The 27,797-nt window shown below is 35.2% G+C and overlaps 1 protein-coding gene across 1 annotated transcript in view; it reads left to right on the top strand.

The window, feature by feature from the left end:
* Nucleotides 1-27,165, top strand: part of LRP1B (LDL receptor related protein 1B) — a 568,332-nt gene extending 541,167 nt beyond the window's left edge. The window contains exons 85-92 of the mRNA XM_026852527.1: nt 3,997-4,171; nt 4,791-4,895; nt 6,870-6,983; nt 17,311-17,387; nt 19,537-19,627; nt 21,517-21,661; nt 22,700-22,798; nt 25,325-27,165. Coding sequence (XP_026708328.1) covers nt 3,997-4,171; nt 4,791-4,895; nt 6,870-6,983; nt 17,311-17,387; nt 19,537-19,627; nt 21,517-21,661; nt 22,700-22,798; nt 25,325-25,465 — 947 coding nt within the window. The 3' untranslated portion in view covers nt 25,466-27,165. The remainder of the gene's footprint in view (nt 1-3,996; nt 4,172-4,790; nt 4,896-6,869; nt 6,984-17,310; nt 17,388-19,536; nt 19,628-21,516; nt 21,662-22,699; nt 22,799-25,324) is intronic.
* The last annotated feature ends 632 nt before the right edge of the window (nt 27,166-27,797 follow it).

Raw genomic sequence — 27,797 nt, 5'->3', positions numbered from 1 at the left:
TCCCTCTCCTCTCCCTCTCCTCTCCCCTCCCTCTTCTCTGATACTGTTTTCCAAAGGTTTCCATGCCTTTAGAAAGGCTCTTCTCACTTTTTAGAAAGTTGTCTTTTTCCTTCTTTTGCAGAGGAGGAGGAGGGAAAGAAGATTACCAACCAACAGGCCTTCTGTTCTTACTCCATTTATCTTTCTTTTCTCCCCATGCTTTCCCTTAGCATGGATCACTATTACCTGTTTTCAGAAACTCAAGACATTTGAACATAATCCTGAGTTTCTTCTTTTGGTCACTCATTTCAAAATTAGAGTTTGTCTTACAAATGTCAACATGAGGAGTCACTAGCAACCCTAACCTAAAACTGATTCTTTTTATGCTATAAGAATTATTTTTAAAATCTCCTTTTTTTTTCTACTCTGCTTTGCTTTGACTGTAATACTGTAAATAGAGAACTGTCATAGATCTTGTTATAGAATAGAATATTGAATGTGAAAGCCATCATCACTTGTACATAATTCACTGAATATGCTGAAGAAGGGTAGATTTAAACAAAATGGGAGGGAAATTAGCTGTAGTAAAGGTCTGGTTTAGAATTATCTACAATATACAAAAATTATTTCATTTTAGTGAAAGGTCTGTCAAACAAAGAAAGGGTTAGTGTGTATCTTAAATAGGATTCATACTGAAGTAAACTGAATATCTTTCCAGTTGGGAGGCTATGAAATAAATTGAAACCTTTGAATGGAAAACCAGCAGTAATTGTGATTCTCTCCCACTTGGTATTAAACAAACTGCATGGATCCACAAATAACTATCTGCAAACACAATTGGGTATTTGAAAACAGTATAGTACATAAATCATGCACAGACAGACACACAGATTAAGAAAAAATATTTACTTGAGGCTTACCCAAAAACCAAACAAATTGTTTCTAGTTGAATGCTTCTGCAAACATTTTTTTTTTTTTTTTAAAGAATTAATTTAAATGTAAATTCAGGGGTACTTTTTAAACAGTGCTTATTATCAGATTTGGATTGTCTGCTGACACTTTGGAAAAATGTCACAATATAGAGACTCAAACACATTACAAAATAGAAAATAAAATGAGGCTTTTGTTTATTTAAACCTTAATACTTAAAAAAAAAAAGTCTTTGTGAGTATTTTTCTGTGGCAAATAACTTCTATGAAATTATACAGGTTTACGATTAAAGTGTATATAAATTCACATATATGATTTTTTGCTTTATTCACGCATGTATGATTTTTTTGCTTTATTAATCACATTCACTTTGTATGCATGTTGGAATATATGAATATAACATTATTGCAAAGATTGGTTGCCTCTAAGATATGTTTTTCAGTCTTTCTATGATATGTTTGAAACTAGTTCATATGCAAAGGATGATACATGAATGTGCATAGGTATTTTACTCATGCTTCCAAGCTGAAAATATTATTAGTGGGTTTTTATGGCAAAGAGAAGACATTTACTTGCAGTATTGCCAGATTGCAAAGACCTTATTTTCCTCATACTTATCGTCTCCAATTACCCAGTGCAGAGTTTCTCCTGTGATTAGTTCACATAAGGGCTAATAACCAAAATGTGTGCTCCGTGTCAAGGCGCTGGCACTGCTGAAATAAATTTAAGGGAATAAATTTACATAGTATTCCACTAACATTGTGCATGTTATTATATACACATGAATTTGATGTATTTGAAAATAACTCCCTATTTTAAATTCCTGAAATAAGACATACAGACTAGTTAAAGTTCATTTCTTGTATCATTTAAGGCCCAAACAACCTAAAAAATAGAAAACGTTTTCACACGGTTGCAATCATTCAAAGTGGATGTAGTGAGCTCACAAGCTGTTACTTTCCCTGAAACTGAAATTCCTTTCTTTAGGGGGGGGGGAATTTGTGTCATTTCAGGCCAAATGTACAAGATTAAAGGTGTTTGTGACTACAATCAGTACTAAAAACTAATAACTATTTTAGAGTATGAAGTTCCCATTCTTAGGTTTGGGGTTTTTTTTTTGTTTTGCTTTGGGGTTTTTTTTGTGCTAATGTACATGGAAACATTTCCCCTTTGCAATGCTTTTTTTCGTAAAATGTCTCTCAATATTAGCTTTCGAATGACTGTCGTTTTTGTTCAAGAAACAGCCCCCCTGCTGCAAATTACCATTCTGTACCTCGAATTGGGGAACAGCAAACACTGAGTTACTTCATTTAGTGTCTTTTAAACCCCTCTGGTTGATCAGTAGTGATTCCATCAGCAGAGGAGTCTTCAGCCTGCATAGATAGGTGGAGGCATACAGCGAGTAATCAGACAGAAATAACTCCTCCAACAGCCGTGCTCTGTCCCTGAGCAGAGCTCTTCCAGCACGGGGAGCACCACTGGCATGGGCAGTCAGTCCGGGCTTCTCCGAGAGGGGGAAGCACTGAACACAGAGACGCATAAGCAAAATGTGTTTCCCGCTTCATGAGATACCCCCACAAATCGTCCATCTTGAATATACTCAGTAAAATATATCAGTTTTAGCATTGGAGACCAATTTGCTGCTTACAACACGACCCCAGTCATACGGCAGCTTGAGAGTTTACAATCCAGAGTAAGAGCTGAGATTGCTATTTGGCTCTAGTGAAGAGCTTGATATACAATCATAGAATGGTTTGTGTTTGAAGGGACCTTAAAGCTCATCCAGTCCCAACCCCCTACCCTGGGCAGGGCCACCTTCCACCAGCCCAGGTTGCCCAAAGCCCCGTCCAACCTGGCCTTGAACCCTTCCAGGGAGGGGGCAGCCACAGCTTCTCTGGGCAACTTGTGCCAGGGACTCGCCCCCCTCACAGGGAAGAATTTCTTCCTTAGATCTCATCTAAATCTACCCTCTTTCCATTTAAAACCATCACCCTTTGTCCTGTCACTACACTCCCTGATAACTAGTCCCTCCCCATAACACCCTACTTCTAGTGGGTACTGCCTTACATTTAGCCATAGCCTGAGATTCAAAGGACCTGAATTTTTTTCATTTTTTAGTGTCAGAAAGGTGACATTTTGTTAATATGGACCAGGCTAACTCTAAGTTGTTAATGCATAGTTTATAATTGATAAACCGTATATATCAATTACTTCATCTGAAAAAAAAAAAAAAAAAAAAAAAAAAAAAAAAAAAAAAAGTATTAGAAACAGAGACTTTGAATGTTTTGGCCCCATTAAGGAGCTTAAATGATGACTTTTAAAAATGCCAAATAAACAGACAAAATAAAGTTGTCACTACTACGTAAATAAAAAAAGAAACAGTATGTTAAGATAACAGTATATCGTAGCTCTGGAAGCTAACGGGGGTTTTTAAAGGATATGTGAGAAAAATAACAGTTACTGGTGCTTCTAAAGAGTTAAAAAATTCACTACTTGAAATCTCAGTTCTGCTGGCATTTAAGCAGTTAAATAAGATAATGGGATCTTGCACAGTCTATAAAGATAAGCATGTATGTAGTTTTTTGTAGAACTTATGGATTATGTCTTTATGTGTTATTATTAGAACTTCATGAAATTTTAATATGTGGATAAATGAAAATAAAACTTAATTATTTCAAAATACTATTTCCATTTCAGTTTAGCATAATGCCATTAATGGTAATGTGAATGTATCAGAAAATTTTTATTCAGCCAATGTCCCATTAAATACATTAACATTGCTCTGCTTTTCTCATCAGTAGTCTTTATATTATGTGTGATGATGCCATAAATGGTTAGACATCTAGAAGGAAAAAAAAAAAAAAATCTCTTATGAGTTTATCCTTCACTTCTCAAGGCTATGTTGTTAATACATTACGTATCTGTTTATGGGATATTCTTGATTCTCGTAGTTGCCCGTAAGCCATCAGCTTAACTCATAATTTTGTTTTTATTATAGTACCTTTTAAAACATATAAAAGCAAGGTATTATTTTTTCTATGATACTCCTTAATGTCCTTTAATAATTAGCTTTCATGTTGTTTGCAGATGTTTGCCACCATTATTGTGTGAATTCTGAATCGTGTACTATTTCTGATGATGGAAGTGTAGAATGTGTCTGTCCAGTGAGATTTGAAGGTCCAAAATGTGAAGTGGACAAATGTATCAGATGTCATGGGGGACACTGCATAATAAACAAGGACAGTAATGACATAGTATGCAAGTAAGTGTGTGTGTGGAACGGTGGTGGTTGTGATCAAAATAATGCATTTTATAGCGATCAGATTGTAGTATTCTCCGAATCTTTTACACGGTGTCTAGCCCCCAAACCAGTCACTTCAGAACAATTCCTTTTTGTGGCTCCTGCCCACAAAAAAAAAGAATGGGCTCCTGCCTTTTTAAACTAAATTTTGGAGCACTCCTCACTGGGGGATGTGTAATGTAGCAGGACACTGAATGGGTCTTCACCTGGATAAAGTTATCAGTTGAGTTTTGCCAGTGTTGAAATTTCTTTCTGCAGTATCTGTGACAGTGATAGACACTTACTGTATACTAATGAAAGCATATGTCGTAAGATGTGCTGCTATATTGCCAAGTGATTATTTTGTATAGTAACAGTTTATTTTCATAAAAAGAAAGATTAAACATATGTTGTGTAAAAAGCTCAGATTAAAAATACGTTGTGTACTAGCTCTTCAAGGTGGAAACATAGAATTCTTGCAATCAGTAGATCTTATATATGTTATATAAATCAATATTTCAATATACAGATAATTATAAGGGATTTAGCCAGATTTAATAAAGCACTGATTGCAGTTTGTATTTTTTCTTAACCATGGCAGCTGCACTAATGGAAAGATTGCCTCTACCTGTCAGTTATGTGATGGCTACTGTTACAATGGTGGTACATGTCAGCTGGACCCAGAGACCAATATACCTGTCTGTCTGTGAGTATCCTGCATTGTGTAGATCATTAAAATATCTGTGTGCCAACAAATAATAAAATTATTATGCGTGTGCCTGTGTTTTTGATCTTTCTAGGATGTGTAACGTGGTGGTTGAAGTTGTAACTTACAATAGTTTTTCTAACTACGTCTGTAACCCAGTACTTTTGTGACTAACTTTTTGCAATATGTGTATTGAAAGATAGAACTAAGGAATATATTGTGAATGCACATAGATACCAAGATACATCTTAATTTCAGGCCAGATCTAAAGCCCACTTAAGCATTTGTTCCAGAATGGAATCAGAAGGTACAGGATGGTTGATCTCCCCTGATTCTCAAAGGTTGATTAAGTCTTTTCTCGAATAAAGATGGTCCAAGGTGGGGGTGATAATCTCAGTGTTTATTTCCTTTATGGGTCTCAGGATATGCTTATGTATCTCTTGTTTCTGCCCACACTGCAGAGGATAATTCAGGATGTTTCTCTTAAGCCCAGACATCAAATACCAAAGGAAATGTGACTCTGTAGTCTAGACTGTGGAGTACTATCTTAAGAGATAGAAAAGCCTACTTTCCAGTCCTTTCTTGAGAGCTATGGTGTATCTTCTTTTTCAGATGCTAAATATAAAATACAGAATTAGGCACTGTAGCAAGAAATAAATTTCTTTCCTGCTCTCACTTACACTGAATTACCTAGTCATAGTCCTTGTTTGGTTGGGTTTGGTTTTTGGTTTTTTGTTTTTTGTTTTTTTTTTTACTTTTGCCTAATAAACAATCCGATCTTTTCTGCACTGCTGAAAAGCTTCATTGTGGAATAGTCTTCCACTTCTCAGAACAACCTGGAGGTCAGAGCATCCTCCAGGGACATATGAGGTGTTGGAAGAGAGAATTGGACTCGAGTGTCTAATTTCCAGAGTGACATAACTAAGTTATTGGTCAAAGGGATCTGGCATTTACAACTTTGTAAATACAGATAGAGCCATCCCTTCGTTTTGTTGATGTGTATGAGGTAGGTGATCTTAAAAGAGAGTACCTGTTGTATTTGGACTCTCAAGGAAGTTACACAGAGAAATGCCTAGATTTCGTAGTCGGACCAGTGTAGGAGATGGAACAACTTGTTCCTCCCTGTGAGAGCTCAAGCATTTCTGAATGTGCAAAGGGGCAAAACTGTCGTTACTGTACTATTGAAAAGAAGTTGTCAATACGTGTGTGCAGCTTTGGGGCTAGAGTGGAATGCAGTTGTCCTTATTCAGCTGAAAATGCTTTGAGTGCCTAGGTCTCTTTTTCGTTGCTATTATTATGAACCAGCCCTTTTTATCTGTTACTTGTAGCTCCTTGAATATCTTTATTAAAGACTAGAGAGACTCAAAAATCTCAGAAAGAGGATAATATCCCAGCTTTAATATGTAAGGCCCAAATATGATGATTAAGTCTGTTGATTCATTTGCTTAAACACCTAGAATGGCTAATTTGGAAGCTTGCGTTTCTTCCTTTCTTTTTCCGTAGAAAACTGCCTTATTCTTTTTTCAAATTCATGTGGAACACCATAGCATCTCAAGGAAAACAAATTTCATATATTAATTTGTGCATGGATTTACAATACATAAATGCTGCAGCATATGCCAACACTGTTAGCAATGTTAAGTGAGCAATCATGAACGTTTTTAAGGTCATTGCACTCCGGATCGATAAATACAAATGTATGGTACATTTGATGGTAACATTTTTGTTCAGAATGTTAGATTCCTGAAGACATCAGTTAGTATAGGCCCGTTGTTTTTAAAGTGTTTGATCAAAGCTGATGAGCGAACTTTTCAGTATAGTCAGATTGGACCTTCCATGAAAAACCGAATATTACTTTTCTTATCTGTGGGTGTGTGCCTGTGTATGTGTGCCATCAATATATATAATGCGTTTAAAATCTGTTCAGCAAAAGGTAGAATATTTATATAGGTCTATTTTACTGAAATTCTGCAGATGCTCTGTGGGGTTTAAAAGTCAGCGCTGTGACCAGAAAGTGAACCCTTGTGATTACTACTGTCAGAATGAGGGAATTTGCACTTTAACTGCGTTTAATGAGCCGAGATGCAAGTAGGTTTAACCTTCCACTTAATGCTGCACATTCTGTGACATCATTTCAGGCCACAGTTCATTGGTTCAAGTCATGCACATTCACATACATTTCACAATATATACTTAATCTGGGGGCTCGTTTCTATAATACACACTTACCCTTTGATAGTTGCACTGATGAGTATATTTAAACATACTTTTGGAGTATCTATATCATTGGAGGAAGAAATAAAAAACTTTACTTTTAATAAGTGAATTGAAAATACGGAAAATGCCACTTGGCTTTTATTGTTCATATTTTGAGATATTTTACCAAGTTAATCCTACACAGCATAAAGTTCCAAACAGTGACGTTGCACATGTTCTGTAGTCCAAAACTGACTTCCTATTTCTTATCTGTACAGGGAAAAGAACAGAAGAACTGGTTAGGTACCACTTCAGGAGTTAAGCTTGTCTTCATAGGTCTCCTTAAATTTATGGGGAAAATGATGTAAAATAGAAACTGTTAAACAAAACTATGTGAGCTACATCATATCTTCAAATACTCTTCTGATTTAAAAAATGTATAGATATATTTGTATGTTGTATTCCTCTGAAGGATTTTGGGTTTATTTTTTAAACAGAAAATTTTAATCTTCATCAGGGAAAGAAACAACCTTAGTCTTTGAAAATGCTGTAAGGCAGAGATATGAAATACCAGCCAGATGAACATAGCTTTACTCAACATTTGTGATGCAAAAGTCAGAATTGAAATCACGAGCCAAAGACCTAGACTTGGGCTAAAATATGTAACTCCAACAGCTTTAATCTTATCTAAATGCATGGTTTCTGAAAATATAAAATGCTTTGGGGATGTGCTGTGGTTGTCTGGTGGGTAGCAATGACAGTGACTAGGTATGGTGAATAATCTTCCATTTAAAAAAAAAAAAAAAAAATTATCACAATTCCTTTGTCAGTGTTCTCAAGCAGTGAAACTCCTATGACTTGAGCTATCATAAATCCATTGGAAAGTAGATTAGTCTTCTAACTACTATTTCTTCAACTTCAAAGAGAATGGAGTAGGTCTGTTACTCAGCGTTTGTGTGGGACGTGGTTGCTTGGAACTGTTTATATCTCCGCGTGTCATATATAAGCACATAATTCACTTCACATTCAGAACATAAGTATAGATAGAACTTGTGTTCCTGTTGTATCTTCAGACTGATTGTTGGGTCGGTATGGCCACCACTGCCTGTGTCTAGGAATTGTTAAGAGAATCTTCCAAAGTGTTTATTTACAAAGCCATGGTGGCCTGGAGGAAAGAGAAGAGAAGCAAGTTGATGGAGTTGAAGACAGTTACAGTGATACAGAGGAAGAAGTGTCACTCCATGTGTCCCAGTTCTCCTTGACAACCTCAGTTCAAGCTCCAGTTGTTCCCAATATCTTGTGATTTTCTGGCACCAAATTTGTTCTTAACTGGAGCTTGTTGATAATTTTACCAGCCTGATGCTGGCAAGCAGATGACCTCAGGAAGGATTGAAGTAATCCCCTGCTTCTCGAGAGTCGTTGTGTCAGGTAACAGGAGTCACAAAGATTTTCTCTGTGAGTTCTGCTCCGTTGTTAGGGAAGGTGGTTTATCCAACCTGTATGTCTGGCCGTGCCGTATATGACATCTGTCTCTGATCTCTGGGAGACACTTATCAAAGGGCTAACATTTTTCTTAAGCAGTCTTCAATTCATAAGTGGGTGATTTTTAGAAAAAATGGGAAATGTCTGGGTTTATTGTCATTCAGCAAGAACTCCTCTCTCTCTCACAGCCAGATCAGTTAAGAATGCAAAATTTATACATAATCATGCCCTTATTATCTTTCAGTAAAGACAATAGAGAATAAGACTTACCTGTTCTAAAGGGCAATCCTAAAGACATAATTATACAGAGGAACTATAAGCCTATAAGAACATATTCTCCTTTTACCAACCTGCACTGCTAGGGTACATTTTTATTTTATCTTCCTATCTTAAGGGTTTTTTTTAAACCTGACTGCAGTAAATATTAGATGCACATGGGAAACAGAAGTTCTGATTTTCACCCAACCAGTTTAGGAATGAACTAAGGCCTCACTGTGGCTGTATAGAAGACACCAGAAAAGGAAGGGTTTGTGAAGTTGGTCTCCAGTATCAATGAATGTTTTGTCAGGTTCTAAAAGATACAGAATAGACTGTGATTTCTCTTTGGATATAAGGTCCTACAAAGTCTAGTTTATTAACTCTTAGTATTACTTTTAGGAATATAAAGAACATTCTTCCCCCCCACACCTTATTTTCCTTCTTGCTCAATAACAAAGGTTGCAAGAGAATTTACTATCAGAATGTTAAAATTTGAGGTACTGACCTTTTCTGAAAATGTACTACTGAGACATCTTTTAAAGAAGTATTATCTTACATATAGGTACAATCTTTTTGATATTCACATACTAAGTTTTTTAAGGATATCTTCGGTACTACTCACTAATGGGTTGGGGGGGTGTGATGTGTATAACACAGCAAACCTGAGATACGTCTGAATTGCTTCACAAATCCATTGAAAACAGAATGAACAGGAGATCAGACTCAGTTGGGAAATAATCAAGAATGCTTTTTCTATTTATTTCACAAACTGTCAGTTCCATCTGTTCTATCAGTCTGTTGTTTTAATAATTGCCTTTATTTGCCTCTCTCTTTCCTTCTCACTAATTACCTAACTGCATATACATTCATGCAGGAGAAGCGAGGTTTAGGGAGAGATTATATGTTGATATTGCACCTGTGAAGACAGTTGGAAGAAAATGAAAACTTTCAACTACAAAAAATCATTACTGTTTGTTATATAGGCAGTACTCTATAAATTTTGTTAGTATAGAATATTAGCCTCTCTCACCTTTGTTTCTTTTATTCCTTCTCTGTAACTATAGGTTTCTAAAATTCCATCTTTGTATTTGTATTACTATTGTTATTTGCATTTGCATGTAGATGTGGTCTGTTGTTATTATTATTATTAACATCTGCAAACAGATGTGATCGACTAATAATCCTCTAACACTAGGCAGTATAGAAATATAATGAAGGATAATTTCTGTTACGAGTTTACTATCAAATCTGGTGGAAGATACAAACCGTATTGATCCTTAACTCAAGCCATCTAAAGAGGGTTTTTAAATGCTCTAGTGAGCTTTTCAGCAATGCTGTATGATATGGCTGAGAACTTTAAAACAAGTGAGGTTGTAGTCTAATTAAGAGGATAATAATTTATTCCTTTTAATCTTACTTTCTTCATAGAGGTGTATGTTATTCTGAGTATCTATGGTTCAGGGTCTCTGTTTCCTAGGTGTCATCAGAAGCAGAAAGAGAAATCCAGAGGACAGTGTACAACATTAAATTAGTTGCCTGTGGCTAGATGTGTTGACTCTTCAGAGGGCTTTGGATCGTGTGTGTTGTATTTCTGCATTTGAACAAACATCAGTTCTTCTGTAATGAAAAATTAAGTCATCCTGGATAGTTTAATTGCTTGCAATAAGCAGATGCATGACTTTGAGAGCACATTAGATAGAGAAATCAGTGGTCTTTCAGATTAATCAAAAGGCACATACCATAAGGAGCTTGAAAAAAAGCATAAGTTTGCTAACAGATGAAAAGTGAAAGGTGAAGAAAGAATAAATTGCTTCATTTCTAAACTGAGAATTTTGGTGGAGTAATAGGGTAAAGACAATAGCGAACAAATGGGGAGATAAGTTGTGGAATTGCTTAAAAGTGATAAGAAGCAGCTTGAACTTGGAAGCAGAGACATGGGTAAATTAGAAAAAATAATTCCTGCAGAAGTGAAATAAGCAAGAGATGTTCTTGCCAGCTTTATTTCCAGTAGGTTGGAGAGAGACACTCTGTGTGTTTGGAAGAGGGTACACGTGTGTGTGTTCACACGTATACCTGTGTGTGTGTCATGGAAATCAGAAAGAAAAGGGTGCATTCCTCTTGATGGAGGAACTTCCCTGCAGCTCAGATTCCTGTGATGCTATTCCTTCCTCCTGACGTTCGCTTCGTGGTGAAAATTCTTAATATATGAACAGTTTTTAAAATGTAAGTACATGTATGACACGTACAAATGCTGTAAGTACATACAAGTTCATGAGTAAATGTGAAACTCATAGCTATGGCAAACCTCTCTTAAAAAAAAAAAAAAAAGTGAAGGCACATCCATAGTCTGGTTGTGAATGGGAAAGAGACTGTACCATGCAGTCCCCTGACTGGCACTTTCTGAAGGGTGGGTAGGAAAAGCCAGGACAATTGCAGCGTTGTGAGGACTGCCTGAGAGCAGAAGGCAGTTGTAACCCTGACAGGCAGTAGAACTTGAAGAACAGCAAATTCTATCAAGTATCTTGCAATAAATATTTTCGATATGATCTCCTGGGGTATACTTAATGCACTCCTCAGTTACAATTACAACAGGAATTTCACAGTATTATGTTAGTTCTTTGAGAGCTTTAATTTTCAACTAAAAATACCTTTGTTAGAAGTGTCTTGAATTTGAACGTAATCATCAGGTTATAACTTTATATTATAGAAGATCTTTCATTCAATTTGTATCACAAACCAGTATTAGCTCACAAATTAAATGCAAACAGATGTTTGAAGAGTGGTTGTCAAAGGAAGAAATTAGAAGCCCTTGGAACAGAGGAGTATGTGTACTGTTCATTGAACATTTACTAGCTAGGTTGTCATGCAGATATCCTTGAGTTCAAAATTGTTCGGATAAAACTTGCATAGTAGCTGCTGTTGTACATCACTGATTACTTTGTGAGAAGGAGAGAAAAATGTGGTTTGTCATATACCTATTGATCCAGTCATTTCTCATCTATTTTTTTTTTCTAACCATTTCAATCTCTTCCTTTTGCTTTGTTGCTCAGTGTAATTTCAGCTACAGACATGCTTATTTTTAATATATTAATGTTAATATTGATACTTGTATAGCCTATGTACTGTACACGTATTACTAATAGCACGGTGTTTAATGACCCTCAATTACTTCTATTTTCTTACCTTGGGATGATAGAGGCTGAGTTGCAAGGCTTGTTCCTTTGCAGTGATCACCATGCAGCAACTGTGAATGATGATCTGTATATAGTAATGTCATGCACAAATTAAAATTCATGTTTAAAGTCACATTTTTCAGGTACGTTGTTGCTAAATTTAAGATTCCTTGGGTTCCCCCAAAGTAATTTCTCTGTTGTTTTGCCTGCTTTTGGATTATGCACTTTTCCTATTCTTAGTTTATTGGATTGCAAGGTAACCTGTATTTCATTTTTAAGTAATGTTGTAAAGTTTCCATCCCTTAGCTTCTTCATCAAATTTCTTCACTTTGTTTTCCTTATAAAGATACCGAGTGATGCTCATTAGACAAAAATACTATAATGTGGTCTGTTCATGTACAAAATAATTATGGAAAAGTTGTTATATGATAATAAATAATATAGTAGAAGGTATTGATCAAATTTGGGGTGGGTGTTTTGGTCTTTCATTATTATGAAAGTTCTTTGTATCTTTGAGAGTCTATCTGTGGATATAACTCTATAATATCAGGTCCCTGTATGAAGAAAGCATACTTCCAAAAGTATCACTAAATTTATTAAAAATTTATTATAAATATATAGTGATTTGGTTTACTGCAAGGATTTTGTCATTCTGTGTCTTGTAACAGACTTTGGGGGGGAAAGGGATTTATTTTGACTTCTGTCTTTCAATGCAATTTAATCTAGAGAGTAAATAACTATAATCCAGATGTTCTTTTTTCTCGTGTTACAAATGGTTTTAATATTAATGGTAAGACATGTCCCAGTGAAACATTAATATAAGTGTTCTTCAAATAGTGGCACTGGATACCTTCATTAGGATGTTTTACTATACATTACTCTCTGTAGCATGACTAAAAAAAAAAAAGCAAAGTTAGGAGATTATTTTGTGTAATGAAGAAATATCATTTATAGGTAAGAAACATTTTCAATTCCCTTTCCACCTCTATTTTGTAATGAATGTTTCACAGATACTGTTATACTTCTAGACTAATCTTTCAGTGCTGCTTTCTGTCATTTTTTCTGATACGCACTGGTATATTGAGTTGGAAAGCAGTTATCTACAAAAGCACTTTTAACTGCATATTATGCCTGCTATATTATATTTTTATGACAATGCCTGTGGCACAAGGAAAAGGGGAAAGAAAGGAAAAAAAAAAAAAAAAAAGAGAAACAAAACTGAAAAAATTGGTACCTGCTACCAAATTAGCCAATTTGCTAGTGTTTTTCTATTTGTTCAGACGTTTCATAGTCAAATGGTTCCTTTTGGTCAAGTGCCCGTATAATTGAGTTTAAAGTGTTGCAGTGCACTGATCTGTAATGGTTATACAAAAACAGAGAGAGACATTTTCTCTCATGAATAGATTCTATAACAGCATGATCAGTCTCTGTAATGTAAATATCTTAATTCTAAATATTCCTCATTGCAAGTGGACCACCTTTATAATATCAGTTTAAAGTTTTTAAAACCTGTCCCTTCTGCAATACTATTTCCTTGAAATAAATAATTCCTGTTGCGTAGGCATTCTGTATCTCAGAAGGTGTTTACCAAGCAGTCATCTCTTTCCAAACGTAGAACTAAATTGTAACAGAGAGCTGTAGCATAGTTTTATTAATGACCTTGGTATCAGACCGTGTACAACCTTTATTTATTACATACGCTTTAAGTTTTTACATTGGCATTCTCTGTGATATTGTTGCTATTTGATCTGTTCACCAATTCTGTTGGGAACTGGAGATTTGCACCTTAAGATGTTCACTGTAGCGCCTTGCACCACTCAGCTGACTCCAGCCCGTCCTTCACTGCCAAGCTCCCCATCTGTTTCTATCTGGATTTGTTTATGTGTAGCTCAGAATAGGCATTATCACTGCTCTTTCTTCCCAGTTCTTGATAATATGAACGTCTTCAACGAAACCAGTGGCTTTATGTAGTTTTGCTTCATTAGTGCTTTTTTGTGTGCCCAAACTGCAAGTGGCCTATGTCTGACCATACCACTGTTGGCAGTGAGACAGAACAAAAGCTCCTGGTACCACGTGATTTGAAAAGGTACAAAATACTGTGCATCAGATTGAGCCAGAAGTCAGTTCCCTTGCTAAATACTGTACAGTCTGAGTTAAAATAATATCAGAAAATGTTACTATTAAGAACAGTTTCTGCCTGTGGTATCTGAAGACAACTGAAACTGGTTAAGACCTGCTCATTCCCCATATTCCTACCTGAACAGTTGTCCGTGTCCCAACCCCATCATTATTCATGTACTTACTCATGGCTAATTTTCTGTGTCAAATTCCCTTGCAGACAACATACGTTTCCCCTGGGCTTTATTTCTCTTTCTATTCTGTCTGCCCAAGACAAGTCTTTATGAGCTTGCTGGGCCATAAAAGGGCAATCCTTTTACCTCTAAGTATAGAAGGAAATTACTGCCATTCTGTCAGCTTCAGTCCCATTGAAGTTTGCTGGAGACAGCAAGCATGGGGAAAAAAAATGAAAATGAAGTGTAAACTAGCTATCGAGTTTTTAAGAGAATTTTATCAAATGCTTCAGAAGTGTTCCAATATTGGTGCCTTTAACAATTAAAATGCCAAGATAGGTAAAGGACTGCTAATCTTCTTACATTAATTTGTTCCTCTATTTACTACATATATAGCTGTAGGAAATTTTTCTTCACCACTTGTTGTGGTGTCATATCTGTTGTATGATTTTGAAGAGCATAACTGTACGTTATACACAACTTTCTCAGAACCTTGAACTTACATGTTTCATAGTGATTGCTTTGCTATTCTCATTATCTTCTATTCTTTAAACTGGTTTAAGACAGATTTATAGCAATGGTTCTTTTATCCAGAGCAAGCGTTTGAAACCTTCAATATAAGGATTTAGGTACAAAGTTAAGATGTATCTAGCTGTCAGAGAAATCCTCCCCTTTCAATAGTGTAATGTTACATGAAAATTTCCTCTAACAAAAAGCCTTAATCGCATGAGCTGAATCCCCAACAATAATGATGCAAAACTTCCAGTAAGAAATATAAAGACTTTATTTCATGGTTGTCACATGCCAACAGTTTGGATACTGGTAGAATTTTCTAAGTATAAAGACTTACGGTGTTTCTCTGTAAGAATGGAGATAGTTATTTTGCAGCCATATGTTGAATAGTGACCTTTGGAAAATCCGAGTTCCTTGAATAGTATCTTAGTAAGGTAGGCTGTCAGTGCAGTCATTTCCATTTGATATAATTGCTAAAAAGGGAGCTGTAAAAAATTGATCAGATGCGTAATTTAAAAGATTAAAATCATGTGTTCCACGTGAGTTGCAATGTGCTTAAGTGGTGGTAAGCAAGTGGAAATGTCTTTTGCTTTCGGTTTTAAAATGCATCATCATGAACTATAATTTGTGTAATTAATTAGTAATTGGGGCGTTCCTTTGCAGTGAGGAAATTTGTGTATTTGCCTTATCTAAATAAACAAATTATTTTAATAAACGTGAAGAACTTACAAACTTATAATGAGATTTATCTATTTTGTGAAAATTTTTGCATCAACTATCAATTGACAAGCATGTTTTTAAAGACCATCTGTACCCTACATCTGTAGAGTTTGAGTTAAGCACCTTTATAACATATCCTACCAAAAAATTAAATTAGTTCCCCCAAAAATTGCAAACTTAAATCTCTCTACCGGGTTTTATAGTATCTAAATGTTGGATTGTGCTGGAATAGGTTTAGGAGCAAAGAGAGAAACTAGCTGTTCTTCTGCAGTGATCTGCAAATAAAAGTCAAAAGCCTCACCAGCAGAGCTGACTAGGGCTCTCCTGTAAGAATTCCACAATTTTTCTCTGAAATATTTCGTACCTTTCCAAACCTTTTTGTATTATAGGAGAGTGTCAGTTGTTTAGCTTGTCCATTTCTAAACACTGAAATTTGTTAAATCCTTAGAATGCCATCAGGTAACAGTAGTTCTCGGAATTGCATGCAAGGTAATGCTCTATTGCATTTACCTAAAGATAACCCACATTGAAATTCCTAAATAATTTAAAAATATGTAGAAAAAAATATGATTCATTGCATGATATGCAGCAGATGGAGATGAAAAATGACTACTTCCTGCCATTTCCACAAGGAGAGTTTGAGGTTCTGTAGTAAACTTACTCGTATTTACAGCAGGATGAATAAGCAATTGAATTTCATTCAGGTATTTGTTTCCATTTTTGATTAATTTGCTGAGTCTGCATACATGGACTCCTTGTGTTTGCTTGTATGTGTGGAGAGCATTTTGAATCCCAATTGAAGAAAAATTTGCATATTGATATTCACACAAGGAAATTATAGAATAACAACTGTGTGCTTATCCAGGCACCTGGCTCATGAAGCATATATTCTGAACATAAACAGTATTCAGGGCCCTCTGAAGCCAGTAGATGCTCCTGTCCCTTCAGGACAGCTCTTAATGCTTTAACTCTCACACATGGTTACACACACACGTATATATTTCTGCATATTTCTAACGATCTAATTATATAGTTCAAAATTTTAAAAGATAAAGCTGTTAGATTGTAGAATTTTCAAGAAAACATTTAAATCTGAGAGCAAGGGGAACTTTAGTTAATTTGTAAATATTAGTCAAAGATAGGTCTTAATTGTTCAACTCAATAATTACAACATGGACTGTAAGAAGTATTCTGTAGTAAGCTTTGCTTTCCTGTGGAAGGAGCCAATTGGTGTGGATACTGCGGGTTACTGGATGCGTCGAGTAGTTTATGTCCAGTCAAATAAGCTTTGTGCAATACTGATGTGTCTGTTAGAACTTCTAGATCAAAGCTGACCCTAAAACAATAAAGTGCAAATAAAGTGCCTTAGGAAATAAGCCTTGCAGGACGAAGTTGGCTTCACATGGATCCAGCTCAAGTGTTCCTTCACTATTGCACTGTAGGTGGTAGCTGGTTTAATAGGACGTTAATATACTGTTGATTATGCCTGTTGTTTTATTAATCAAGAACTTTAGAAAAGGATTTTGGAATTACAATTGCAGTAATAATTAACAGGAATTGAAGATAAAAAACAGTAGTTTTAGACTAAAAAACGTACTCAGAATGTTGTAAGTGTCATGGCAGAGTACTACTGACTCCTCCCATGAAGCTTATTTGTTTATTTTGTAGACTCACTGTTGTCATTCGTGTAGCTCATGAGAAGATGCTGGTGGTCTCTTTAATAGGTTAGTGTGTTAATAGCTGACATCTATTAACTTCACCATATTAATTGGATCCTTTTAGATGTTCAGCCAACTGGTCAGGCACCCAGTGTGAGAGGCCAGCTCCCAAAAGCAGCAAATCTGACAACATCAGTACAAGTAAGTACTTCATATAACTGCTATCACTTGTTAAACTTGCCTAAGTTTTGAAATTTTAAGCTGATGGTATTTTCGAACGTGAGTTTGGGTCATGAGATGTGCTAGTTACCTGTAAGTTTTCTTAAAAAATAAAAACAAAAAAACCCAAAAAACCCACACAAATACAGATCAACTTGTTGATTGACATTCAGTGTTTCATGAGGCGGTTTGCATGCAAGCCGTATGCTGTACACTCATGGCTTCAAGTGCTAGCCTGCACTTTTCTTAAAGAAAGTGTATCAAATAGCAAGTGCTTGGTGATATCACTGCTGTGCAGAGAACTAGTATGACACCTCTGCCATTTAAGTCCTACTGAAAGCATCAAAAATAGTTGTAAGTACTTCATAACTTTTGTATTGGCTGTCTGTAGAGGTTTGAGTTTTACCTACTGTGAAAATCATGCTGAAAGTAAGAATAGCGCCTGTCGTATTTTTTTAAACATGTCTGTAAGCATAAAAGGAAGGTATTGCTACACTACTGGCAGTTTCAACTGGACAAGGTTCCCTGCGGTGCATTGAGTATGCTGATGGTACCCTGCTGTACGTCTCTCGGTCACTTTTAAACCAACGGGAGCAGTAAAACAAATCACCCACTATTCAGGTCAGCTTGATACTTAGATGAAATCTTCCTAGCAACCCAGACAGGTGAAATAACACTTAAAAGCTGGAAATGAGCTAAAAAGCAGCCAGAACCTAGGTCAGTATTTCATGTTGAGGGAATGCCTGCTACTATTTGGGAAATGGGTGGTGGTCTTGTGCCTGCTCCTAGACCCCAGGCAGCACCATGGTCACCAGATGGCAATTCATGCCTTTTTTTCTTGAGTGGTTACCTGCCAGGACAAAAATGAACCATTTTGTTTGGGTTTTTTTCCTCCTAAGTAGACCTCCATCCAGTTATTTATCAAACGTTATCTTAAAATAGCATTGTTGTAATGTCTTCACATGCTGAATCTTCGTAAACTGAACTCAGGATGGTTCCAGCTTTTATTCAGTAGTACTTCGTTTCGGGGCTCTGACAGCCTGACTTGGCTTTCAGTAAACCTTCAGGCAGAATTCAAGGCATCTTTTTCGATTCTTGATTTAGACTGTGTTTAATAAAGAGCAGAAACTGCCAACAGCTTTTTTTTTTTTTTTTTTTTTTTTTTTTTAATAAAACAATAAATGTAACCAGTGAAACAACCGGCGATGTTTTTGTTTTCCACCAGTTAAGAATTGTGATATTAAAGGAAATGTATGTCGTTCCACGTTGGCTTTATACTGGAGTACTGTAGTTTATAAGGGCCAGGTTTTTATAACATAAAATTAGTTGTTGCAGGTATTTCTTTATTGCAAGATACCTACATTAAAGCTGAGAAAATTTTAGAAGGGTACACTTGCTGGCCTCATTTTTGCAGGTAGTCTCGTTTCAGTGCAGTTATCTGCCAAAATAATGCTAAGCCCATTTTCTTGTTCCCTGTCCCCTCCTCTCCTTTAACATTGCTGTCTGATCTGTGCACTGTTTTTCTGCTACATTAAGCATTATTGTAGCTTCCCTGATTGCCTATATCAACATAACAAAATTATTGGCTCTCGAGTACGATGCAGTAAAATGTAGGAATGCACCAATCGTCTAGAGATGAATATTGCTTACTACTTTTTATTTTCCCACAAATAAAAGTAATAAATACATATAAATGCTAATAATGAAATCCCTCAATCAGAGCCATACCTACTGAATATTTTAAATTAATAGTTGTGTAACTTAAACTGAAGATGATGGTGGCAGTTCAAGTCAGTGGCCGTGACACTCCAATCCAAATTGTTCAGCAATTCCACACACCTTCACACAGTATCACTGCAAATGAGGGCAGGGAATTGGTCCAAACTGTATTGGTATCCAGAAAGAGTAAGGTCCTGATTTGTTGATAAAAGTACTCCTGTTAACACCATTATCGGTAATGATTTTTTTATTGATTGACGTTAAAATCTCAAATCAGTGAAGCCCATCACATGAAATTGCATTTGTTGGTGGGGGAAATTTTTCTTTTAAAATTAATGTAACTTTTACAGCTGTGAAGGAATTATTAGATGCAGCTGTGAGCATTCAATGATATTTCCTTTTCCTGTTTTAGGAAGCATTGCAATCATTGTCCCTCTCGTTTTACTGGTGACTTTGATCACTACTCTGGTAATTGGACTATTTCTTTGCAAAAGAAAACGAAGGTAAGTAATTTTATATTGACGTATGAAGTAAAATGTAAATCTTTAAAGTATGTGTGTCTTTTTAATATAAAAAAAATCCCTTCCTATATGTTGAGCAAACGTTTAAAAAAAACCACAGCAAACAATCCAAAACTTCTTTCTGGAGGCAGTGAGGTAGTTACATTTTGTTTCTTGCTGGAGCAATCATGTTTATTATTTATACTTATATTCCACATACACTAGATAAGTAAATGTAGTTCTTTTCTTATCCGGTTGCTCAATCTTGACAAGTCTGTGTAAATGTTAATCATTTTATCCAGAGACTTAGTGAACTTAGTAAATAGAATTAATGTATTTCATTGGAACCATGTAATTAATATTGTTCATGTCTGTAAATACTTTCAGATGGAGCCTGTGCAGAACTTGCAGTTTCTAGTTACAGTTCACTTCGATTTATTTACTTTGATTAGTTATTTCCAATCTTATGTAAGTCATAGTGAAGATGTAAACAATGTTCAGCGTATCTACTGTAGGGTCCCAAGCCTTGTCATCATTCCTCTCTTTCTTTAGTATCTTCAGTAGGAAGCCAAATTCCATCACTGAACAGTGAATCTTTTCTTCTCTTGAATTTATCTGCCTTAGAGCTGATAATGAACTTAGGAAGTGTAGTAGACATTTTGCCTTTGGCCATTTCTTCAAAGGACCGGTTGGGTGGCAGGAGTGTTTCTACTGTATGAAGACACTTGAGAGAGCTGTTAACTGAAAACTAGTTGCTGGTCTGTAAATCGTTTAAGTTATTGAGAATAACTTGTTAAATAATAGATATTCAGTAGAGAAATAGAACTAACCTCAATAAAGAACTAAAATTATATTTGAAAATTTATTTTAGAGGTTTTTTAATCTCTTCAAAGAAAACTTACAAATATAAAAATGCGTATAAATGTTCAACATCCGTACGCTACAAGGTGTTTATTTTAGGAAATATTTTTTCTATGCAATTTCTGAAAAATACCGATCCATTAGTGTGATGGATTTCAGACACTGACTGAATCTTTCTCAACCAAACCAGAGGACTTGACTATTATCATCCTTACTGTGACCTCCCCGTTATTCCCTTGTAATTCTAGAGAACATATTGTGTTGGGAAAAATTACCCTCTTGAGTTTATTTCAATTGCTCAGACTAAAATCACCTCCTTAGCTAAAAGAAATTAATTCAGCAACTAAAACAATTCAACTAAATCACTTATCATTACTGATATCTAATTCAAGGTTAAAAATAAGATTCTATCTTTTATTACAGTTTGAAAAAATTCAAGTTGAACTTCAGCTTTCCAATAACCACTGGCAGGGAATACAAACTGGAACTGTGAGAAGTTCATACATTTTTAATGCATCATAATGAAACCATTTGCTTGTCCTCATCTACAACTGACTTTGGGCAAGTGATTTCAAACGGAAGTGAAATGAATGAGCAATGGAACATAACTCATGTTTGCTCCGTCTTCGTTACTAAAGGGAATCTGCGGTGAATTTGCAAGACTTCCCTTGGGAAGTGAGGGAAATCTGGAAATACCAGGAGGAAGTCAGGGTTATAGACAATACCAGGAGGAAGTCAGGATTATAGACAGTGAGTGGGCACCTTGTATGAATTCATGTTGCTACAGCCAAACTGAGAAAAACAATAAAAAGCTAATTCCAGTTTATTGAGATCTACACATAGACTCAGATTGCTGCTTCGAAAAATAGAGGGATTTTCTGATTGTCTCTGTAGGAAACACTTTTTCGTTCTGTTGTTCTTTATGATGAAAGAGAAATAAAATGAAATTTATACCATTTTAGGATGAAGCATCCAAGAAATTACTTAAAAAGTCACTAGCTTCTTTTTTTGTGTGTGTTTATACATTATAGGACAAAAACTATCAGAAGACAACCTATTATAAATGGAGGAATCAATGTAGAAATTGGCAATCCATCATATAACATGTATGAGGTGGGCCATGATCACAGTGAAGGTGGTCTTTTAGCCTCAGACTTTACTGTAAATGCAGAAAAGGTAATATTTTTTTTATTTTTCTAGTGGCAAAAACACTACTTATTTGATGTCTTACAGAGGTTTTGACTTTACATGTAATAAGTATAAACATAAAACAATGACATTTAGATTTAGTTAATGAATATAAAGGGAAGTTAGATTTAATTAGAATAAATGTTCTGTGTATATTAACCAGCTGTTTTGCAGTCTGATGCTTGCTGATCGACTTTTTTTCCTAGGGCCTGCATTTTACCAAAGTAGAGTTCGAACTAAACTATTAAATGAGGTTTTTTGTCATAGACACATCTGCCTTAAGTTGCCAAATCACAGCCTATCTTTTTAGTCTAGTCGCAAATACTGAACGGTATTATTGTACAGTCTATCTTTTGAAGCGTGAAAAAGTGTATGCGGACATATGAGAATAACTTATTTCATATATGAGACCTTCAAAAGGTATAATGGATTCCAGAGTCCTGGCTGGATAGATAGATTAAATGTTTACACAAAGCTAGTAAGTACTATGATTTTCTTGTAAAAACTGCTGTCGCTTCTGCAGCACCACTCTCGAGTGATTGAACTCCCTGAGTGATGTGACATGGGATGAACAGGGTAATGCTGTGATATCTTTCCTAGAGCTCCGTAATCAGACATACACCAAAGGGCAGCCATCATTCTGTGGCATTTCTGACAAAGCAATAACCGGATTACTGTTAGCTCTAGGAAAGTCATCACCGAATCACATAGTGCGCTGAATAGAAGAGGTAAGCTGAAAATGGAGTTACTCACTGGAGGAAGAGTAACTGAGCCAATGCTTATTGTGAATTCTGGCTCTAATCCTTAATGGAAAATAATTTTAAAATGCTGGATTTTATTCTCTTATTAAATGCAAGAATTTTTCATGCTGAAGAATACCTGTAAGTAGATTTTATTTTTTTTTTTTTAAATTGTAGATCACTCTTAAAATAATGTTTTTGTTCAGTGCACTGTTTATTTAACAGTGTTAAGTACACGTGGAAAATGGTCTATTAGCACAGAAACTAAAATTTTCTGTTTACACAGGCCAGATACATAGGGGGAGGGCCCACTGCATTCAAGCTTCCCCACACAGCTCCATCAATCTACCTAAACTCTGACTTGAAAGGACCACTATCAACAGGGGTGAGAGATGATGATTCAAATCCATTTCATTCCACCACAGCCCCTTTCTAAAGAAAGTTCGTCTGTCACTTCTGAATAGAGGCACTTTCTGTTTGTTTATAACTTTGTTTTTCTTCTTTTAATGGAAAGAAGAATGACAGAAAATAATACATTTTCTGTTTGAAAGAAAGGGTTCCCCTCTGCATACAGAATTTCATCTGTACCCGTCATTGTAACATTATCTAAACCTGCAAACGTGTCTTTGCAAAGGAATGCAAAACCAGTAGGCCATGTGATGCTTTTCCATAGCATTATATAGATTTAGCATAGCATTCACAGCCGTGTATCTTGATTTATTTGCAATCGGTATGTAATTACAGGCATTTAGTGAAGTTTATCAAACTGAAAGAAAGAAATGAAAGCAACTTCTTTTATCGTAGGGGAATTTGAGCCACACTAAATTAATAATTTCTTTTAATATTTGCAATGCAGATTTTGATTATTCAGCTTTCAATCAATTTTTCTCACCAAATTGTTACTTCTAAAACATCAGATTTTGACTGCAATTTAACGTGATGTTTACAAACATTGACAGATAAAATATTTATAAGGGACATCAGTATGACATTCATTTTCATGTGCCTCAGTATATATGTTCATATTTTGTTCCATTTGCGTTCTTGCATGATTGTAAAACGTTGCATTGGGAAGTTTAATAATTTGTATAGGGTATGATATTTCTGATGGAACACAAAACTGTGGATGATGAAAGCTAGAATATATCTGCGTGTCTAACATTTTTCTGTTGTTTAAGTCACTCCAGTTACTTTCTGTACCTCACTGTACTGCATTATGCTATCTGTACCAACTAAAAGAGGTATCATAAGACAGAGCCCACTATTATATGTAATCTTTAAAACTCCAAAAGGCACTATATAGATGCCAAGTCTCTCTTCTCTTGTGGTTATCAATAATGATTGTCAATTAAATAAAAATTCCTGCCATTTGAAATGAAACTAAATTTCTGTTTTCCTAAATTTCTGATTATAATCGTTACCACAAATGTGAAGATCTCTAATTCGATGGGGACAGACAGGTATAGCTGAGAGTTTGCTCTCATACATTACTGCAGCAGTTACTGCATATTTATGTTCCATTAATATAGAAGAGTAGCTGCTTTTTTTTTTTTGCTTTTTTTTTTTTTTTTTTAATAGACGTGACTCATCTTTTTCTGCCTCCATTCCAGGAAAGTGTCAAACACCAGGCAATCACTTTGTCATTAGTAGTTGGAATATGCAGCTTTTAACTAACTGAGTAGCTGCCATAGCTAGCCAGCCTAAGGAATATCTGATCCTGGGCTCAGAAATGGTATTGATCAACAGGGAAAGGAAGAATCAAGATTCTAGGCATCCTTCATTTCTTGTTACCCAGGGTGTACGCAGCATAACTGCCAGTCAGGAAAACCTACCCACTTCTGTTTTGGGTAATTTAAAGTTTATCCACTTCTTGCATACACCAAGCAAATTAATTTATCTATTTTATAGCTTACTGGTGTATTGAATCTGTGTAAGCAAAGCTGTGTTGTTATGATAGTTATAAGGAAGAGGAAGGTTTTTGACCATAAAGTGCCATTTCCAGTTATTGTAGGTAAAAAGCTGAACATCTTGTTGGATGGCAAAGGTCTTCTAAGAGACAATAAGGGCACAAAGTATGAAGGAATTAGTGGAGATGTTTACCTGTTAAAGGTCGGATAGTGCTTTCTCCTTAGCATGAGTGATAGGAGAGTAAGTTTTCATGCACATTATACATCCTTCTGTGCTGTCAGGAGATTTCTCATATACTGAAGCACTTTGCAGAGTTAAAAATGGACTTGTCCTATACTGAACTACCACTCATTTCAACAGATCTTTTTTTGATTACAGTCCAAACTACCAAAATTGTTGAGATAATACTTCTCAATCTGTAACTACTATGATATATTAAAGAGTTGTGCTGGTTTATTATTAAAGTTTAATTTACATTACGAAAGTATTGAATTTTTGGTCAAATCATGTTGTATATTTGGGCCACAGAATTCGAAAACATGGTCAGCTATTGATGGGATGCTGATGTCTTAGAACAGGTAATATATGGAAACTGTTGGCTGCAGTTTTCTACTGTTAAACTCGTCACACGGTCTCACAGTGCACCTTCTCTATAAACTCCTTCATACCTATTTTGAAATCTTCCAGTGTAATAAGGTGGACAAGTCAACTTCAGAGACATTTTTCAAGGTTTTTGTTTTTGTCATTGTTTTTATGGGTTTAATATCATAATATGCTGCATGTCATGTCATGGATTATTTTAATAGCATGTCTCATCATGACTTTAATTTTTAACTAAATAATTAACTCATTATCAGGTTTGCAGAAGTCCAGGTATCTATTAAATATGTCCAATTATATTTTATGTGTACCTGTTCTTGCTTTAACAAAACCATTTCCATTTCCATAAACATTTATTTTGGTTTAATCCGACTGAACTAATGTATGCTTAATTTCTCTGCAGCCAACAAATTACGCCAATCCAGTATATGCAAAGTTATACATGGATGGACAAAACTGTCGAAACTCCTTAGCAAGTGTTGATGAAAGAAGAGAACTCCTTCCAAAGAAAATAGATATTGGGATAAGGGAGACTGTGGCATAACCTGCTGTTACCTTTTATACTCTGTATAAATGTATAAAATATAAGGATTACTTTTCTATGTACCAACAGTATTATAATTGTTTTGGCATCAGCATTACCTCTGTTTTTTGTTTGGTTGATTGTTTTCTGGGTTTTTCTTTTGCTGATGACTTTTGACTGACCATTTGTAAGGTATTTTTATGAAAAAGAAACTGCACTACGGTACAATTTACAACAATGCTGCTGAAATAACACACCTTTAAATTTGTTAAAATTGCAAACAACATATTCGTTTGTAGCGTGAAAATGAGCAATCTATTTTCTATGAACTTTTTTGGTTCTACTTAATCGATGAAGATGGTATCTGCACTTTTTCATTATGTAGTCTGGAAGCTGTAGTACAGTGTGTAATTTTGTTTATTTTAAATGGTGAAAGAATGATTGAATGGTCTACTCTCTTCTTTGTGCCCATTAGAATTTCTCTTCAGATCCTGATAAAGCTAGATAACTTTTCACAAACAAACATAACTTGCTTTTAAATTAGCTTTAGGTTGCCAAGAAGTAAACAAGACTATAGAAATGAAACATCTAATGATCTGCATGAACACAATGATTATGTTTCAGAAATTCAGTGACTGTACATGATATACTAAACATATATACCATGTAAACAAGCTTTGTATTTATTAAAACCTTATAGAACATAGTAACAATATATCTTGGAAGCTGAAACCTTACTTGCTGTGGGACAAAGCATATGAACTCCAACAGTCCTGTAGGACAGTAGCCACCCTAGAGCACAAGAGGGCATTGCCTACACATGCATCATATGTTTATTCACTTAATCACATGCATTACTTACGGATTAATAATTCCCCAACACATACCAAGCAGTAGGGATAAAACCAAACCCCAAACTTTAAGCACACACAGATGATCACAGCATTCAGTTTTGACAATCACACAAAAGTCATACCCGTTTAGAGAGATGAAAAAATATAAAACACAGCAGTTTCTTTAAATGAAGGTAAACTGTGATATTGTGGAGGTAAAACATAACCAAATTGCATATTAGTGAAACCTTACCTAAGCCCAAGTTTCAGTAGTCTGGGTTAAACATCACAATCCAATTCTCGAAAGTGAAAAGCATCAGTATCAGTTTCCAGCACTTGCTCTGACCTGGTCTGCTTTCTGTTGTTGCTAAGAGGAAAAAATCTGACTCGCCTTTTTTAATTTTGATGGAAATAAAGGATACAATTTCTTTCAGGTTTGAACTGAATCGAAATATTTTATACATATCTTTAAAGGCACAAAAGACTTATTCACACATATACTGTGGAGGACTCTTCCTTCCTCTGCTAGACATGACTGACTTTTAGCTATCATAATATATTAACCTAACAGATTAAATATGTTTGTGGTTGCTCTTCCCTTTGTACAAGCATTACAAAAATAACTGCTGTTTTATAAAAGATTTTTGTTGTACTATTGTGCATGCATACTACCTATTTCTAAACTTTGCCATATTGGGGCCTTTATAAAACTCTTGATTTATGTAATACTAGTGCAATTTTTGCTTGAACAATGTTATGCATATCATAAACTTTTTCAGGTTCTTGTTTAAGTACATTTTTTTAAATTGAACAGTATTTTTCATTTTGGTTATAATAGTCATTTTGCCTATGTTTCTACAATGAAGTGTTAAATACTTTATAAAAAAATTGTTGACTGATTTATTTAAATGAAAATCTACATACTTAATTCAGTGTGTTGACTAATTTTTAAATTTAACTTACAAAATGAAAACTAAAGATCAAATTGAAGGGAAAGAATATCACTTTGTACAAATGGCTAAATTCCTTTTCTCAATTACAATTTTTGCTTTTTATACAATTTCTATTTGAATGTTTTTGCAGCTCTGCACATGTTTGGATAACTTAGGTGTATAGCTGTATATTATGTCAATAGAATTTTAAAACTTTTTTTATTTTCTATACAAATATTGTATTAAATAGTTTCATACCATACAGCTATGATTCCACAGGTTCTGCCTTTATTCCGCTGACATCATCAGAGATGGATTTGGCCCTCAATTTTTGCATAATTACAGTTGTTATGAGGCGTAAGTAGTTGGTCTTTTCAGAAACGTTGCTGTTTATTTTCTGGCAGACAATCTCCTATCTTTAATACTCGGGTAGAACTAAATTTTAACTAGTGGGTATACAAGTAACATGGGTTTGAAATCATGAACTCTTACACGGACCTGATGAGATTTATTTATCGTTATGTCTCATGCTTCCTTTCAGTGAGACATTTTTATTTACTTTACACTTGTTTAAGTGTAAATTACTTT

This window comes from Athene cunicularia, assembly GCF_003259725.1.
Source record: "Athene cunicularia isolate RWA chromosome 7 unlocalized genomic scaffold, athCun1 chr7_part1, whole genome shotgun sequence".
Lineage (NCBI taxonomy): Eukaryota > Metazoa > Chordata > Aves > Strigiformes > Strigidae > Athene > Athene cunicularia.
The sequence above is the reverse complement of the archived record's forward strand: the minus strand, read 5'-3'. Positions and strand labels throughout refer to the sequence as shown.